Source organism: Salarias fasciatus, chromosome 1, assembly GCF_902148845.1.
Source record: "Salarias fasciatus chromosome 1, fSalaFa1.1, whole genome shotgun sequence".
NCBI classification, from domain to species: Eukaryota; Metazoa; Chordata; class Actinopteri; order Blenniiformes; family Blenniidae; genus Salarias; species Salarias fasciatus.
This window is the reverse complement of record NC_043745.1, coordinates 19,517,669-19,537,070: the sequence shown is the minus strand read 5'-3', so window position 1 is coordinate 19,537,070 and position 19,402 is coordinate 19,517,669. Positions and strand designations below refer to the sequence as shown.

General features: G+C 42.1%; 1 protein-coding gene across 1 annotated transcript in view; it reads right to left on the bottom strand.

The window, feature by feature from the left end:
- Positions 1-567: 567 nt before the first annotated feature.
- spon1a (spondin 1a) overlaps positions 568-19,402 on the bottom strand; it is a 70,004-nt gene continuing 51,169 nt past the window's right edge. Inside the window, exons 8-16 of the mRNA XM_030088908.1 lie at positions 12,127-12,328; positions 9,790-9,930; positions 8,821-8,896; positions 8,532-8,714; positions 5,268-5,438; positions 4,564-4,731; positions 4,070-4,234; positions 1,588-1,854; positions 568-1,483 (exon numbers count right to left, since the gene is read on the bottom strand). Coding sequence (XP_029944768.1) covers positions 1,320-1,483; positions 1,588-1,854; positions 4,070-4,234; positions 4,564-4,731; positions 5,268-5,438; positions 8,532-8,714; positions 8,821-8,896; positions 9,790-9,930; positions 12,127-12,328 — 1,537 coding nt within the window. The 3' untranslated portion in view covers positions 568-1,319. The remainder of the gene's footprint in view (positions 1,484-1,587; positions 1,855-4,069; positions 4,235-4,563; positions 4,732-5,267; positions 5,439-8,531; positions 8,715-8,820; positions 8,897-9,789; positions 9,931-12,126; positions 12,329-19,402) is intronic.

Here is a 19,402-nt window from a genome sequence, read left to right as displayed (position 1 = left end):
CACCCCTGTCCCCAGAGCTCCAGTGAGAGCCTGACACCGTCCCTTCCCCCCACCCATTACACAAGAGAGGAGGGTGCACGATTCCTCGGAGGTCTCAGAGAGCAGGAAAACTCGCTGCTCTCCAACCTTCACCAAAGAACAAACCCTTGGTGTGGGAAGGGAGAGTGAATGCTGTTTTGCTGGGGAGGAGGGATCTTGCAAAAATGACTTCCCTGATCAACCAGCTGCGATGAGGAGCTTGGTGCCACATTAATGGCGATGTGCTGCAAATGATCTTAATCAGTTTCAGACAGCTTTCAGTGTCATTTGCAAATCAAATCACCAAACGAACAAAATGAACAGACCGTCATCATAAATGCAATCACTGCACATCACACTGCCCTCTTGTGGCTGAAGGGTGTTAGTACAGAGAGTTGAGAGGGAAGTCAGTTCCTCACAGTGCTGAGCAGACAGACAGCCTCAGGAACGACCAGTTTCTTACATTTGAGACTTGCCGTCGCCATCTAGTGGAAACTGAGGGCTGACCGCACCGCATCTCATTTCCCTGAAGAAAAAGACAGATCCATGTGACAAGTTGTCACATTTACTTTTATTGTAAAGGTGATATTATTCCAAAATATTAATATGTTAGAGGAACAGAGATAAAGAAAAAGGAAGGAGGAACATCTACAAAACACCTACACAAGACTTTGGTCTTGGGACACATTCTTATCAAAAAATTCCACTGGAAAAAAATAACAACATTTTCTAACAATGTTCAAAATCATATAGATGTCAACTGTGGTGCATCTACATGTACAACAATATAGCTGGGTAAAAAGTTAACGGGCGTTCTGTATTCTAGAAACAACTGAACATTTGAAGGCATATAAAACACTGGAATGGCTGGGCACCTGTGCTTTGAAGTCTGGAAGTACTACCTAAGGATACCACAAGATATAACTTTATTTATTTTTTTATTAATAAATCAATTTATTGTTCATAATTATTATAATTTCAAAGATATTTTATACCACGACAAGTTTACAGTAATGTTGCAAAAGTCAGATGTGTTTCAGAGCTAGTTTGAAAGCACAGAAGAATCAGCCGAGTTTAAATCCAGGGTTTTCCAGGGAGATCTTTTGTTTTCTCTTGAGAAAAAAAAACAAAAAAAAAAACTAAACTCTGGATTTAACCAATACAGATTCATTAATGTATCATTTCAGCCCTAAACAGAGTGCATTGGGTTGTTATGTGACAGCGCGCCTTCTCCTCCTCCTCACTGTCATCTACCCCACCCTCTCCTCCCGTCCGCACCACCCCCGCTGCCTCCCTCCTTCCTAGCAGGGGTGAACGTTGCAGGCCCTGATCTCCTTCCTGTCCTTACAGCTGGACAGCTGGGCGGTTTTGAACCTCTGCTTCACGATCATGTGTCGCTCTTGAACACCGCCGGCGCATATCTTAGAGCACTCTGTCCAACTGGACCACGGCCTCATTCTACACCCTGAAAGACAGACATCAAGAAAGAGAGCGAGCGTCAGAGGACTATTTTTAATCACCTGTGTGTTTTTGTGAGACTGATTGACGGGAATGAAACGGGCCCCTAACCTGGATGGTCGGAGGCGCTCTCGGTTCGTCCCTGTTTGCTCCTCCTCTTCTCACGCTGTTCCTTGCGTCGCTTCTTCTCGTCGCTGTTGCCCTGTCCTCGGTTGCACTTCCTGATCTTACACTTCTTCCTCTGGATGGTTTCAGGACAGGGATCTCCACCAAACTGGGGCTCCATTGTCACCATGCGCGTCCGGATCGTGTGACCCTTGCCACAGGACTTGTTGCACTCGGACCACTCGGTCCACTCTGACATGACACAGTCGATGGCTGTGGAGACGGGCACGGTCGGAAAGAAAGTCAGAGTGACGCACACTTTACAAAATGTGACAAAAAGTTGCAGAGACCTTGATGAAAATACATTCCAGTGGCAATTTCTGATCAACTTCAAACCGATTCATACATTGACATAAAATGACATCCTAACAATGAGGGGTCCATTTGCGATGAAAGCAGAAAGGGATGACAGGAAAAGTGTGGAGGCAGTAAAACGCAAAGCTTGAGACCTCAATATTTTAGGAAAGAAAATCATGGAATAAATGTATTAATGCCTTTCAGACAAAATAAATGTTCAAAGATAAACGTTAGCTCCCACTTTTAAAGCTAAAGCCAAAAACCAGCACATATCAAGAAATGGAATTTATTTTCTATAGGTAAAACTCTGACAACAATATCTTTTAGTGGGAATATATTAGAAATCCAACAAATCGACAACTTCTGGTGAGGCTGAGTTTTGGATTAGTTTTACTCTCAGTGTGTGAGCCGTGACGCGCCCGCTTTGATTACATTCAGAAGATATTTATTCATTCATTCATTCATTTTCTGCTGCTTTATCCCTTTCGGGGTCGCAGGTGGCTGGAGCCAATCCCAGCTGCTGTGGGCGAAGGCGGGGTACACCCTGGACAGTTCGCCAGTCTGTCGCAGGGCTGACATATATAGACAAACAACCGTTCACTCACACATTCATACCTAGGGGCAATTTAGGGTGATCAATTAACCTACCATGCATGTTTTTGGACCGTGGGAGGAAGCCGGAGTACCCGGAGGGAACCCACGCACACACGGGGAGAACATGCAAACTCCACACAGAAAGGCCCTGAGCCCCGGCCGGTATTTGAACCCAGGACCTTCTTGCTGTGAGGCAAGAGCGCTAACCACTGCGCCACCGTGCGGCCCCAGAAGATATTTATCTGATGTTTATTGACGTGATGTCAAGTAGCTTTATTCACTATGAGGGGAGGATTACATGATATCAGCCAAGTTTCCACCATAAACAAAACACAGCAGGTTGGATCCACCTCCATTCTAGCGGTGATGTAGGTTTTGCGTCTCTTCCATGAGACATATGCTTCTCAGGCACCAACGCTGTTCACAAATCACTAATTACTTGAATGCTAAGCTTTCCAGGTATGTAATCCTTTCCTTGTTTTGTGTTTTCCCTGCAGTCTGCACTCAGGCTTTTGTTTCTGCCTTCATTAGGTGCTCCTGCAGGTTTTTTTGGCCGTAACGCTGCAGTTTTTCCGAGCTGCTCTTAGTCTGAGTTCCCTTTAGACGCAGGCTGCTGTTTTGACCATGCAAGAATGTCGGCACACTGAGGACCTGATTTAATAAGATCCTGCAGAAAGTTTGCTCTGGCCGTGCTTTCAATTTATGCGCGTGTTGCAGCTCATTTACTAAAAATAACACAAACAGTGACATTATGTGAAAATGAGGGCTCAAATGAGGGTTTTGGCTGGAAACCACACTGGTTCTGTGTTCATTCTCTTGCCATAGCGCTCTGGTGAGAGAATGAACCTGGAGCTGAGAATCGACATTTTGGTGGAGAAAACAACCAAATGTTATATATTTAAACATTACACATTCATCATTAATCTCTCTCAGCCAAGAGAAATTTGCTAATTTGAATACGCATGTTATTTTGTGTGTCTTTCAGATGCGATCCCCAGGGCACCTCATTAGTCGATCAGCGTTCACGTAGGTGGAATACGTATACGTACGTTTGTGGCCGTTTTGATACAAACAAAGCCTTAATTTTTAATTATAATCCTTTACCTTTGAGCATGTTGTGCCTGTCCCAGCATGCATTTTCTCCAGGTATTCCTGTTTCCTCCCACGGTCCACAAACAGCCATTTGAGTTTGAGGTTAATTGGTGTGTGTGTGTGCATGCGTGTGTTAGCAGTGGTGACCTGTCCTCCGTATATCCTGCCTTTACTCCTACACACCACGCGACCCGGAGGTGGAGGTGGACAAAGCATAGAGATGATCGATGATCCAGCCAACTGAAACTTGAAACTTGATGCAGTAGTTAATCTGTTGGGATGGTTTATATTACTGATCAAATCTGAATGTGTGTGTTGTCTCACGCTCTTTTTTGCAGCAAGACCCCAGCGTTCAGAAGAAAGACGGTATTTACGTGAATTGTCATAAATTGTACATGTTGATGTTAAGTGTTTGTGTAGGTGCGTAAGGGTGTCTTCTACTCACGGCACTCTGGCAGCATGCACTTCTCCACCTGCTCTAACTCTTCTGTGCACTCGCCCAGCTCCACTGGCGACTTGAGCATGCGCTGCCGCGTCCTCAGGCCCTTCCCACAGGTCACACTGCAGTCACTCCAGTCAGACCACGGCGTCAGCATGCAGGGAATGGTGTCTGCATGAGACGCGTATTGTCACACAGCGTATACACACACATACGCGTTACATACCAATAGAATTGCATCTTTTCAAACAGAATTGTAAATGCAGGCACGGACGTGGCAACCGCTCGGCATTGTTGTCACAGGAGGACAAATAGTTGTAAACTCACTGAGGAAATGTCCTCTTCAATCCAAGTTCAGACATTTACTACAGGGAATTCACATGTGGGTTTGCTTGTTTGCACTTAGGCTTCTGTTCCCACTTGCATAAAGAAACAGTTTTCAATAGATTTGTAGAGTAGGAGGGGTCAGGATAGTTATTACATTAGTTTTTTCTACTCACGACATTCAGGCATCATGCACTTCTCCACTTCTAGAACCTCCGCCCCACAAATGGAGCCGTCTGCAGGAGGCATCTTCACCATGCGCTCCCTCCTCTTCATGCCAAGACCACAAGTGGCACTGCAGACGTCCCATTCACCCCACTCTGTAACCAGGCAACTGCTGGGAGCTGAGAACAACAGAGAACGGCCGAGTACAGTTCAACAGCGTTGTTTGACATTACCTACGAATTTGGATTATAAGACATAAAAACGTAGCTGGACCTTGCAAACATGTCAATTGTATTTTCAGAAAATTGCAAAAGTTTCAGAGAAAACTAGTATCGTGATGATCATTTCAATTCGAAACTGCAGGAAATGAGAATTGAGAGCTCAGCGGGTCGGTCTGGTCTTCATGCAGCAGCTTCTTGATTTTTGTTTTTCCTGATCTGATGTCTGACCCTACATTTATGGTCAGGAGTTCTCAATTTCCTTACAAAACTGTGGCGCAACTGTTGCTCAGTGTGCAACATGCTTGTGCTCTCCAGGTGATATCTGACTCGTGACCAACAGATAGTTCATCGCTACATTCTTGAGATATGTGCAAAGTACTAAATGAATGTGATTGAAAAGTAAACTGTCATGAATTAATCGATTTCTTAAAATTTTTATGGGCCGCCCAGTGAGACCGCAGTCCAGATGAGACGGAATAAACTTTAAAACTCACAGCATTCCTCGTTGACCGCGCAGTTCTCAGTCTCCTCTGTGGGCAGCGTGCAGATTGAGCCGTCGTCGGGAAACTGTTTGACGTAGCGCTCTCGTGAGCGCGTGCCCATCCCACAGGACATGCTGCAGGGAGACCAGGTGATCCACTCCGACATCATGCAGGTGGACGCGTCTTCACGGGAGAAAAACATGAAGACGTCACAATTTAGTTTGGGAACATAACTGTTTATTCACCACATGCTTCACACCAAGCACAAATTGGTCTTGCACAATATAAATCGAAGTTTCTTTGCACTGAACGATCCAAACTCATGACAGCAACTAATTAGGAGGGGTAATTGCAAGCACTTTCTTAAATTTATTTCTAGCTGTTATTGTAATTATGAAAGTCTCTGTGAAGAATCCAGCAAGGTTTAAATAAAGCCCACAATAAATAAGCCCGAACAGGAGAGCAAGAGATTACAGTGTGTTGAAGAGCATCTAAAGTATCCACGAGGAGGGATTTCTCATTCAAGTTGTTACAATATTTATCTAATACGACCCTGGAAGCAAACGGAAAAAAATCCAAATGAAACTGCCCGGTGATTAAATTCCGAACACAACAGTATTTTTCGTCTAAATGTGAGCCGCTTTAATACCAGCATTTATTAGCACTTTAGAGCATTAAGTACAATTTATTATCAATCCATTGTTCAGAGAAGGAGAAACACGTCTCCAGCAACTCACAGCTGTTTCTATTCTGAAAAATAATGACTACAACATGAAAAAGAGAAAACAATCCATGTTGCACCCAGTAAACCTGCAAAAATGTCTCCAAGCAACAGCTCCGAAGCTGACTGGTATATAAATGTCAGCTGTGATTAAAAGTTGGTGAACTCCTCCTTCTTTTCAGGCACACAATCAATCCCTGCTTTGAGTCCAAAATGTGACCAGGCTCTCTAATTATGTGCAAAATCTCTCTCAAAAACAACTTGAATAACAAAGAAAGACAAAAAAAAAAAAATACAAAACATACTTTATTTCAAAAAAAAAATCACAACAAAGCAACTACAAATGGTAAATGGATTTAACTTACATAGCACTTTTCAACAGCTTGAGCAGCCTTAAAACACTTTACACTGTCAATCACATTCACCCATTCACACACTAATGGAGGCAGCTGCCATCCAAGGCACTCGGTTCGTCCATTTGACCAGACGGGAGGATCAAACCTGCAACCTTCCAACTGCAAAACCCTCGCTCGATTAACTTAAAGGTCAGATTAGCCGAAACACATTTCTTTCCAATAATCCAGCCTGTGTTCCAGCCACTAGCGGCCTTTGTTGGCTGAGAAATAATCATGTCATAACACAATGAATACAAAGAACACAATGGACACCTGTAGTGGTGAAGTAATGGAAGCAACGGATCAGCCTCATGACCACTGACAGTGTGACCGATCCTTTTGTGATGAGGTTTAAAGAAAAAGAAAAAGCGAAGAACGGCTGCTTCCAATTCCTCTCAAATCTCTTCATCCCACCACACACCTTCGTCCAAAGGTTAGGTGTGAATCTCTGATGCTCAGAGTCAAACAGGAGCAAGAAAAACAAATGGAAAAAAACAGAAGAAGAAAAAAAATCTCTGTTGAATAAATTCAGTGGTGTAGTGACAAACACTGTCACCTCATAATGAGAGAAACTTGTTTCCCCCCCAACAGTCCCAAAACATGCTTTTGAAGTTAAATTGTCTTCAGCTGTGAATGTGTGTCTGTGGCTGTCTGTTTCTGTTTACCTTGAGATGGCAAAAGATGGATGGATGGACGGATGAATGGATGGATGGATGGATGGATGGATGGAGGTTTCAATATAACAATAATAGTACAAATTTGTGTTTACTGTTTGTTATTCATTCAAGCACAGTGTTTCTATTAAACTGAGTTTAAGATGTAACCTGGTTGCCCTACAGGTGAGGAAGCAGCCTATTTTAAACAGACATACATTGTTTTGTCTCTTTAGCGATAAAGGATTCAACGAATAAGAGCAGAGTGTGACGAAGGAAAGAGGGTTTTTAGATTCAGATTCAGATTCAGAAAACTTTATTAATCCCAAAGGGCAAATTGTTTGCAGCACATCTCGAGTCGTTTCACACGTAAATACAACATGAGACAGTCCAGTTTAACCACAAGTGGAACTCAGGTTGAACGATATTAAAACAAGCAATACAATAAACAATTTAGGAGCTGGAATTCAATAATTTGATTGCAGAAGGCACAAAAGAGTTTGAAAAACGATTAGTTTTCCTAGCTGGAGCATAATACCGGCGTCCAGAAGGCATCAAGATAAACTCTGGAGTCAGTTTATTTGAAACTGTTAAGTTTTTCATGGTCTGGTTCCTCAAGAGGCAGAACTCTGACTAATTTAGAAAACTTTGCTAGTTTTACTGTTGTTCATCGCGATTCATTGTATTGCTCTTCTCCTTATTTGATCATATTTATGAGTAGTGAGGTAATCTATTGTATTCCCTGTACAGCAGTTTGTAACATATTACTGAATAACGTTATGTAAATATAGTTCTGAAAGTGAATAAGTGAGGGCTTTTAAGCTCTATATGGAGAGTAGTCCTATTGATGATCCTGAATGGGAAATGGTGTCTGGATCCTTCATTACCTCATCTAATCATCGGTACATTACAGTGTATTAAATAACCCGCGCTTGTTATTGACGTGTTGGTCAAAAGGAATTTTGACTCACTGGGGTTTTTTTTCTGCTAATCAAAGTAATTATGTTTTGTTATGTGTTGGATGAGCACACACTGCTGAACACTAAGAGACAGGATGACTAAGCTGCATGGACTCGCACCCTCAGGCAAGAATCGCTGTGCGCAGAATGAAAATAAAAATCATGAAGAGATGAAAAGATTTGAAGAAAAAAAAGAAAAACCTTGAACGACGAGCAGACATTTCCTAAGTGAATTATCATTTGCTTTTATATTTAATTACCTCTTCCAGTTTACCTCACCTTGCTGTAAAATTTAAAAGCCTGTCATATAAACAAAGAACTCCTCTTCCTTTTCTGCTCTCACTGAATTGCAGCCGCAGATATGCCTTTGGTTTGTTGCGCGGCCAAACATGAACAGATACAATCATTATCACAGAGATTTAAGTGGTCTTAAAGTACTTCTTGGCTGCTGAATCTTTGGAAAACATTAATTATTTCTGCTGTTTTTCATTCGTAATATATTCTGTTTTTAAAGCCAGAACTCTGACCTTAATCAGAAGCACACTCACCCTCGTCGCTGCAGCCAGGCCCCATGCACGGCTCGAAATCCTGAGTGTGAGGACAAGGGACGCTGAGGTCCAGCTGGGCCTTCAGCATCCTCTGTCTCATCCGCTTGCCCTTTTCACACGTGGCCGAGCTGCAGGCCGACCACGGAGACCAGTTGGAGTAGATGCACGTCTCAGGGGTGTCGTCTGCATGGTGGAAGAGGGGAAGGGGGCACGCTTTAAAACGCTGCTCTGTGTGCTTTCAATCTTGTGTGTTTTTGTTTGAGAAAGAGAGTGAAAATGGAATACAGACCTTCCTCCTTCTCCTCCTGGGCGATGTCGGCAACGATGTCGTCCACATTGTCTGGCACAATGTTACACTGTTCGCCCTGCGGACACACAAACAGAAGACCCCCGGCCTTCCTTTCAGACGGTTTCCAATTCGCAGCCTTTAATCCGAACGAATATGCTCTGCATTTGTAATCTGGGTGTGTCACGGTCTGCATCTCGAAGTAGAGTATTATAATTAACCACAAAAAAAGTCAAGCACAGAAACCCTTTAAAGTGCTCTCAGCTGCCTCTAGGTGTCACTGAAGGACTGCTACCCCTTGATCCCTTCCAGCTCTGTGTGGTTCATCAACTATTACATTATCAGGAGGAACAATCTATTTTTGTATGGATTCCATCAGGATTTGTGTTTCAACACTTTTAAGATAAAATGCTTTTTCCCCACGTTTGGCTGAAGTACTGCGAAATACAATCATGACTGAAGTGAAACAGATCATATTGCTATTTTAGTCATCAGTTCATGGAGACTGGTTCTTGCTTTTCTTGCTTCTTTTTCTTTCTTTTAAAAAGAAATTCAAGAAGTTATTATAAATAATGCAGTCTCACGTTGTCACACTTGGAGGACACTACATCTTGAAACTGTTTATGACTGACATTGACATTCCATTGGATCAGTTTTGATCACTGAAAAAGTATTTTCATAATTTGAATAATAAAGTTGGCTTTGTACTCAGCCAACCTGGTGAGTTGTTCCTTGAATATTTTTAACCTTCTGTTCAAATTTAATATAAACTTTACTGTTAGAGTCTTTTTGTTTGCTTTGGTCAATAGGATCAATGATTGAGTTTTCACACTGCGCTGTGCTTTAACATATTCAATACTCATCAAGTCCACTAAAATTAACTCAAGAGTTAATTCCTGTCTCACCAGAACTATCAATGAACTGTATTTACATACAAACATTAAGAATAGGAGAAAAAAAAAAAGGTCAGACCTTTCTGGCAATACGCTCCACCACCACCCTGGCCACAGGAGTGATAGCGCCCCCCTCAGGATCATAAAAAGGGCTCTGTGGATGATCCAGGCTGGTCAGGGGACGGATTTTGTCCTGAGGTGCTGTGGGCTTGTTGGGAGACTAAAAGAAGCACAAAGACACAAAAAGAGAGCGAACACACACATGAGCCACAAAGCAGTGGGTTTTGGGGATTTCAAAAATAACACACTCAGTTTTTTTTTTTTTTTTTTTTTGAAAAATACATGTGCACAAGTACAAAGAGAACAAAGTCACCCAAAGTTACTCAACACAAAAGTCCCACGAAGGACAAGTTTCAAAGTCGGAGAGCAGCTGTGGAAGACCATTGTAGTTTTTTATGGGAGATGCTCTTATTAGTCAACAGTAAAGGTCTGCCAGCATGAGGCTGATAGAAGCACCACAGCCAGAGGCAGTCTGGAGGCAGGAGACCAACTCATTCTTCACCGCTCCCCCGCTGAGGCCACACCGAAAAACAAACCGGAGACGAGGAGGGAAACTCTTTACTTTGAGGAGGGACACGAAAACGAGGGGAAGGGTAATGAGTAGCCGCTAATTAAAAGGTACAGTGAAATTAATGAGATAAAGGACGGAGATCATTGTTTTGTTACAGAGCTGTGCTTTTTACAGCTTGAACTACAGAGAGCCAGAGGGCCAAAGTCACACGCACACACATACACACACACACACACACACACACACACACACACACACACACACACACACACACACACACACACACATACTCACAATAATGCATATGGAAGTCTTCAAAGATCCTTCTATTAGTTGCGGAAAAAAACAATGTTTTCTTCCTTGACGTCCTGCAGACTTTCTCGAACATCTTTAATCCCACCTCAGAATATATCTTCATGCCCAAATTGTATGTTTTTTTATGGTACATCGAACAAAATACGACGATTCACAGGCGAGAGATAAAAACATCTATGTTATCATCGTTCTTGCAGGAATGGCGATAACGTTTTCAAATTCGATTGACATGGAATCATAAAAGGCGCGGCTGTATGTTCAGATGTGAGCGAGTTAAGTATTGAAGGAAGGAGAATGACTGCTAATGGTGATTGTGGCCATCAGGCACCGAGGGCTTTAAGTGATCCAAACAGCCGGTATGAGTGGTTTGGAACGGCCGCTGCCGCGGATGCTATCGCTGACTGTGTTGACAGGTGGGCCAATCAATGGGTCAAACTCTAATACTTCATTTCCCGCTGTTCTCCGAGCGCTTGTTCCTTTCACCACGTGCAGCAGCCCTGCCTCGTGTTTCTCCCTCGGCTCTCTCACACATTTATAATACGCAGACAGCTTGGAAACGACTGCTGCACATGATTATTCTTTTTACAAAAAAGTTTTACAAACGCACATCGTGAGATTTAATCCTGAGTAACCTAGTTTGAGCGAGCAAACACATGCAAGACAGTGAGAAAAAACAGGAGGAGGAGGAGGAGATTAAGTAATATTATTTCAGAGGCTGGCCAAAAAAAACAAGGGAGTACAGTTCAGTGGGTTTATCTTGTGAGCGTGAAGGTATCAGCCAAAGGTTTTGCAAATGTAGTCACAGAATTTGGTCAAACATAAAGCCTAATCTGTCGGCGCTGGCTGGAGGCACCGAGCACGCCGCAGACGGCACCTCGGAGCGACGGCCGGGAGGGAGGAACATTGTTCAAGGCTGTTAGAGGAGAATTGGACGGGAGATGGCACTTGAACGCCCGCAGCCCGGCAGCATGTGAAGAGGTGAGAGTGAGAAAGTGATTGCGAATGTGGGCTGACAGGCAGATGAAGAGGAGGAGGTCAAAACGATGACAAGGTCAAAATGCGAGTGCAAGGGTAAGCCTCAGCAGGCGACGAGAGCGAAGCAGACGGGTTGTGCAGGTCGGAGAACGGTGGAAGAAAGACCAGAAACACCCTGATGTCTACCGGCTCAGAACTCCAGCTGAGTCACCACATGGGGGACACTGCAGCTTTTGTTGGCTCACGGTAATAAAGACTTTCCTTCCAGAATTAAATCCATTTCTTTTGGTCAATTTGAGAGCAACGATTCATTAATTTCATCTGCAAAATATTAATGATTTCCAAGTAATGTGTTCCCCTGGAGACCTTACTGCACTTATATCTAAAAAACACTGCAAATGAAACAAGAGTTAAACAAATTGTGTGACAGGGGATGATAAATGACTCGATATATTGTGTGTGCTGTGGATGTTTGTGGCAAACTAATCGAGAGACACAGAGGCTTGATTTTGTATTTAACATCTGGATGATTGCATGCGCGGATGTTTCCTTCACCTCGTACGTCACCCCGCTGTCGGTGCCGGCGTCCCACGGGATCATATCCTGCACCACCTTCTGGGCCCAGCCGCACTCCTTGGTACACAAGTCCTCTGCAGACAGACCCACATTCCAGTCCGGACTCGGGCCTAACATGGTCAGGAAGGACATGAGATGACGGCTCCGGTCCACTGAGAATTCAGCCGAGGGAGCAGCCCGCCTGAGGAGGAGAGCGAGCACAAGACAGTCAAAACTCTCCCAGTAGCGCGAATGTAAGCTTTATCCTGAATGACAAAGACCATCACATACTTTGAGAAGAGCAGAATTACACTCAACAAGACTTTGAACAGCTCTACCTTGTTAAAAATACCCACTTTATTCTTCTTTTCATCAAAAAGTTTCAAAGGGTTAGAACTGTTAGCATTCCCAGCCGCCACAGTGGGAATAGGAAGCAATGGCTGCAATCAAAGCAACATAAGACATACCTGAAAACTGAATGGTTATTTCAGGGCTCATTCAAATGTGCAGCATACACAACACTCTGCACAAATGCTTGTATTAAAATTCAAAGAGTCATTAGTTGCTAAAATGTTTTACAGAGTGCATCACAAGCTTCCTGAAAGGCACCAATGAAAGAGCATTCAGTAAAAAACTGACTTCACATTTTCCCAGATAAAGCTCCTTGTGATATACCTGTAGATATACGTGTATCTGATCTACTATCATATGCATAGCTATAATATACAACAAATAACATTGAATATCTGAAGTCAAAACGTAAATTAAATCAGACTGGAAAACAAAACTATATTAAGAGCGATATGAAGCAGCTGCTACACGAAGTCATGACTTTGTTTAGAGGAAAAATAAAATGAAATTCATACAAATTAACAAACCATAGACTAAACTAGATATGTGATGTGTTTTCGGACCGTTCTGTGACATTCCATAGGTCCCATTCATTTCCTGCAGAGTTAGTTTAAATTCTGCAGTGACCTTCCACCCTAACCCTCTTTAAAACACGTCTCACTAGCTGTAAATTTGGTTTGTTTTTATCACCACAAGGACTGAACCTCTTCATACCGTGAATCTTAAAACACATTTTGGTCACTACAAAAAACACTGAATGAGAAACTTGTAAATTCATATCCTTACATAGATGTAAACTATTTGGAGACCTGGATCCTGGACCCCACGAGTGTAGCATGTTCCCAGTTATGGCTGCCCAACAGAGAAAAGAATACAAAGCCACACACATGCACACACACTTTTGTATTGACCAATGATTGACAGCTAAACTAATTAGGAATTTTTTCCCAGTGAACACAAGATTAATTAGGAATGGGAAGCTTCTTGTTGTAAGACAGACAATTAGCCGGCGATTCCTCTTCACCTGTCATCGCGCTCATATAAATCCCTCTGACTCCAGCCGACTCAGCCCTGCCCTGGTTCACTCTGCTAATGATGGCCTCTGACACTGTGAAACAGCCCTTATCCCCTGGGAACACAAAACTTGACTCAACTCTCCGGGGCTCCTGCTTAGTGTGCGCTGCGAGTCAGAGGTTTATCTCGGAGAGCCACCTGGGCTCTACAAAAAGGTAAAGTGTAATTGACAGAAAAGAAGAGACAGAGCAAGGCTGGTAGCAAATGAGGAAAGCATTAATCATCCTAGATAACCTCAGTGAAATGCTCTCGTAATGTCTCTGGTTTGAAATGGGCCGGCATATTTTTGGAGGGATGTTGATATGAGTGTTTAGTGGGTGTCACGGTGTTGCTACATATTCAGGACTAATGATTCCCCGACTAACTTTCACTGCTTCACGCGTCGCTTGTGTGGGTGACTAATAGTGTTTTCGAGTTGAATTTACTCTGGTGTCTTCTGTCATGGAATAAACAAACAAAAAAAGAAAAAAAACAATCTATGAAGGCCCGGTTTCAGTTCACCTTTGGCGATTTTGAATGGTTTAATTAATTCTCTGCAACAAAAGACCAAATTAAAAATGCAAGGTTATGGTAATATTGAATAGTGAGGCATCTGTGCTATCTATGACAAAGAAGTGGCAAGTTGAAGGGAAAAGAAAACACTGATAGACTAACAAAACTGTTTATTTATCTCTATTGGCTGTCAATGGAACTTTTTTTTTTAATTGTGCAGATTTGCAGGGTCAATGTTGTTTGTAAACCTGGGTTTTAAAATGAACCACATGAATGAAACAAATGAATCACAGATAAGCGCAGTGGTTAAATCCAGCTTCTCCCACTAAAGAAAGTTGGCTGAAGGGAGGCCTGTTCTTGCACGTGAGCACTTTGAGACAGTAATCTTTTATCAAATCTCAGCTGGATTACTGTAACACACTTTATTTTGGAGTCGGCCAGTCGTCCCCCAAACGTCTCCAGCTGATCCAAATCGCTGCAGCTCGTCTACTAACTGCAGCACAGTAGAGGGAAAACATCACTCCATCCTGGCCTCTCTCCACTGGCTACCCGTGCATTTTAGAGTTCATTTTAAGAATCTTTTACACATAAAGCTGTAGTTGTTTTTAAAGTGCTCTACTTATAAAGTTAAGTTGAGAGTCCACCAGGATCACATTGTGCCCTTCCACCCCAACAAGGTGCAGGAAGTCCTGCTATAGAGCAGCATTTCGACTGTGTTCGGTTGTAGTTGTGGCTCCTGATTGGGATGCACCTGCGTCGTCTCCCATTAGCTGATTCTATATCCAGACATTATACCTCATTTGGTCTCGGCGGCTCGACGTTCCCCATAAGAGCTCGCCTGATGTTTCAGCGGATGGGTCTGAATAATATCGGATGCATGGAGATGACATTTTTCAGGAGTTAAAAAAGTCAGAATCACTGTTGGGTACCGCCGAACAGCTCTCCCTCCTGGACACGTCTGCATCATTAAAAGCAGATGAATGAAGGTATCTCTGATGCGGCGCACACCTACACCAATTCCCAAGTTTCAAAGAATACTGCACGGCAGTCAGTGGACTGGATATTATTCTTGAAATGGGGAACACAACTATTAGAAGAAAAAAAAATATATAAACCACCTCTATCGACACCGAAATGTAAAAAGCAGCTCATTACCAGCTGTATCCTTGTCTTCAAAAGCTTTCCATTTTATACTCCCCACAAATACCTTTTTTCTTCACTGCTAATCAAGTGTAACTTACAGAACGCCAAAGTATTCCTCTGGTTATTAGGAAGAAGCCTGACAAGAGAGTGGGAGTGGAGAGAGAACAACAAGCCAGCTTGAGTGTCATGAAGGTACTGAAGCTGTCAGGCAACCAGTTTAATCCAGTATAAATGAGAAAGTGGCACAGAGAGGGGGTGGACTAATGAAAAGTAGTTCGGTGAGGAAACTAAAAGAGGAAGATACTGTAGTGAGAAACGTGATTTGGAAGTGAGTGGGAGGATACAGTGCAACAAAGCGAGTCAGAGGTGGCTTCGTATCGGGCTCGAAGTGAAATCAGGAAGATCTCTTCCCTGAAAGATCCCATTAAACTGAGAGAGAAAAAAAAAAAGCTTGTGTCTACGGGCTTGTTGTTTGTTTAAATGTTATTCTGTGCAAAATGATTGTCAGTCAAAGTCATTTCAGTGTTCTCCACAGAAATGTCCGTTCTTTTCTCTTCCTGCAAAAGACAGTCATAAGTCAGACGACTCATCCAGCAACTTGAGGGCATTTAACACTTCTTTGTGGAGTTTCTGCTCTGAACGAAGCAGATATAGGATCAAACTGTCGGAGGCGTGAAGCACACATCAGGCACGATTAGAAACTGAAAACGCCAATCAAATCTGGACGACTTTACAACTTTATTCCCCGAGAAAGACGTAAATATACAGAAATCAAATAGCGCCGGGTCTTTAAAGGTTAGAGAAATTGCTCCAGACAACTGATGTGCAGACAATCAATGTGAGCGTCCGACGTCCTCTGGGGAAAAACCCAGCGAGCGATGGAACCGCGGCTTCATAAGCAGTGGGAGCTTGATGGGTGAACAGTTTTTCATTTTTGGCGCAGAAGGTCTTGATACTCAAAGTGGCGTCTCGAGTAAATGCAACGCCACACAGACGCCCAAACTCTCTAAAATAGTGATGTACTGAAGTTTCAGCACTGATAAAGTTCCAGTGTCTGCAGACTGAGAGACTGATTGTCTTCCTGTGTAGGCAGTGTTAACAATTAGATTTAAATGTCATATTTGTCTCTCTTCTCAGCAATGAGAACTTTTTTTTTTTTTTTTTTTTGCTGCATTCAAAACATTTTCTTCACCCACTCTGTTTTTATTATGTGAAGAAATCAACAACCCAACTTTAGTTCATCTCAAGTCTTCAGCAGTACAAAGCAATTAAAACATCTCAGCTTTGTGTCTGCATAATTATAGGCTGAACAAACCGGGAGTGGGGTGACTGCTCCGGTCTGACTCTAAAGGAGTCACAAAGTGAGCTCAAATGTAAGAAAACTTAGATATGCAACTTATTATCGCATTACTTTTCACATCTTGTCTGCTTTTTGCTACTTTTTTGCATGTTTCACTGATTTAAAAAAAGTTGTACCATGTTAAAATAATGACAAATAATTGTCCCTGACCTAAAGAGACAGTGATGTTGAATAACTTTGTGCCTTTGAGACAACTTGACACGAACGCAGTTTGAATTTAAAAAAAAAAAAAAAAAAACAAGCATCTTGTACACCGATACGCCCATTAATGAATTAATCTCACAATACACTGTTTATCAAGGTCATGACTGCCTTTTCCACAGTCTTTCATCAATGCTTAGAAAACAATTTTGCGGTAAATATATTGCACATTTACTAAAACTCTGAACACAAGGAACAAAAATACAGTAAAATTTAGCAATACAGTAACACATGCAGTCTTATCCTCACACACACACTGTTCAACACACATCCCTGCATTAGATGCATCATCCAGAACTAAAAGCTTGTATGTGCGTGTTCATTGTCAAACACACACAGTCAGCAAACCACAAAACCTCATAATGCACGTGTAAAAACTTGCTACAAATCAGCTCATCCTGAATTCGGGGTTTCGGCTTTTCTCTTTTGTGTGCCTCACTATAGACGACTTTGGAAAAGAGTTAAAAGGAGAGGTACACAATTATCAGAGATGGACAAAGCAAGAAAAAGAAAAAGCCTTTCACTGACGAAGTGAGGGCCACTAATACATTTGCCTGTTGAGAAGCTGCTTAGAAAGAGCGACCTGAGCCAAGGTGAATCACTGCAGCAGGTGCCACATTAGGATTCACACCACGTGTTCGCAATTTCAGCAACATTTGAATGAAATTTTGTTCTGGCTGTAACTTTTTCATGTTAGCTCCTGCTTCATGTTCAACATTAAAAAAAAAGGATAGTTATAACACTTACAATGCACACTTTTGATTGTATTCAATGCAACCAGAGGAAAAAGTAAAAAAAAAAAAAAAAATCATATTTCCCAATATCATCACAATATTGAGACTTTTAAATGTGAATTAGCTTTACTATAGTTGGTGCTTACATCTTTTAAAATTGTCAAGAAAAAGTATTATAGTGGTATAAAGTATAGAAGAACATTTACAAATGATATCAATCTGCTGTGCATTGCGTATGTATGTACATAATCTTCACTTCAGAACTGTTAGATTCAAATGTTTGTGTAGATTTATTAAGATTAAATAGACAATATGAGCTCAGGGCCCGTGTCCAGACAATAGGATCTCTGCTTGGTTTAATTAAGTCATAAACGTAAAAGTCAATGAGACACAGAAATAGTTTGTAAAATACTGCTTGACAGTCACATTTACATTTATATCTGTAAAGTTTTACATGTGTTTTCATTAAAGTTCATAGTGTAATTATTTGAATATAAAAGCCTATGAAGCTGCACTTTTTAGTTTTATCTTGCTCTCTGAAATGATATCACAGCAACTTCAATCAATATTAGTGGACGAGTTTCAGTCGTGTGGCTTTTTTCTAGAAAACACATTGTCACATCTAATAGTTTCTCTCCTTGCCTTGAATATTCTGGGTTTGTGGGGAAACTCAAGACGTACTGCAGTAATGTTTGCGATAATGGCTCCATTTCTTCAGCCTCATTCTGCGCTTATCGCCCACCTCTCTTCTCCTTCTGTGTTTCCGCTGCTTTTGCCCTTTGTTACAGCAATTATTTTACCCTTTATGACCGATTGAAACACTGCACCATTTTTTTTCACAAAATACAACATGAAGCACTGTTGTTTTTTTTCCTTATACATAACAGAGTCGAAAGTTTCTGAAAACTCACACACACATGCAGGCACACAAGCACACACACACACACACACACACACACACACACACACACACACACACACACACACACACACATCATGTCACGGAGCAATAAAAGACCTTTAGCAGACAGGTAGGAGTCTTTGGCTCACACTCCTTCGTGTAGCCGTACAGTGTTTAACATCTCCTCAGTTATTGAAATCCACTCCTTGAAAGATTTATTTTCATATCCAGGAGTTGAAGGTATCTTAAATAAACCTTCCCACAATACGATCCATGTTTTCTGGCCTGTTAAACAGCCTCCAAGCAGTTTCTAATAATGTGTTCATGCTTTTCAGACTGCCAGCCTGATGCCCATGGGGACTCGTTTCATTGTGGCTGCATCACTTCAGGTCCCTATTTTCAGGTGAAGACATGCTGCAAGAGCAGACTAAGATTGAGCTTTGGGTTACGCAAGTATGGCGAGTTTAGAGTAAGTGTGCTGGGAGCCAATGTACGTCCTGCTTACTTCAGATTTTGCATTAGGTGCAAGTTAGTTTTTCTTTTAGTGGCATTCATGTTGATCTCTCTGTGCATCAGCACTGTACAGTGAAGCGTGTGCGCCAGCTCAGGGTGGAGTGTTTCATCAGCTTCTTTGCAGTCGTATTGTGGGCTTTATGTTCCTTCCCGGGCACCAGATGTGTGATTTTATCCAAAGGTTTAGTCAGTCTCCAAAAGACTTCTCACATTCAGTGTGTTGCCTTCTGCATCTCTTTGTACAGGATTTTCAGAGGAAAGTGTTCACTGGTAGGGATTCCATATTTTTATTGCAGTTCCAATCTTTATACTCAGTTGATTATCTGAACCGCTGATTGTTGAGAGTTACATAAGCTTTTATGATTCAGAGAATGGATTTAACACCTGAGCTGTCACCACTCAGGAAGTCATTTATGGTGAAAGAATTAAAGTTTACAGCTTCTAGAAAGTTGCATTTATTTGTATTTTCACAGTTTATGAAAGGAGACTATATGAAAATCAAAATAT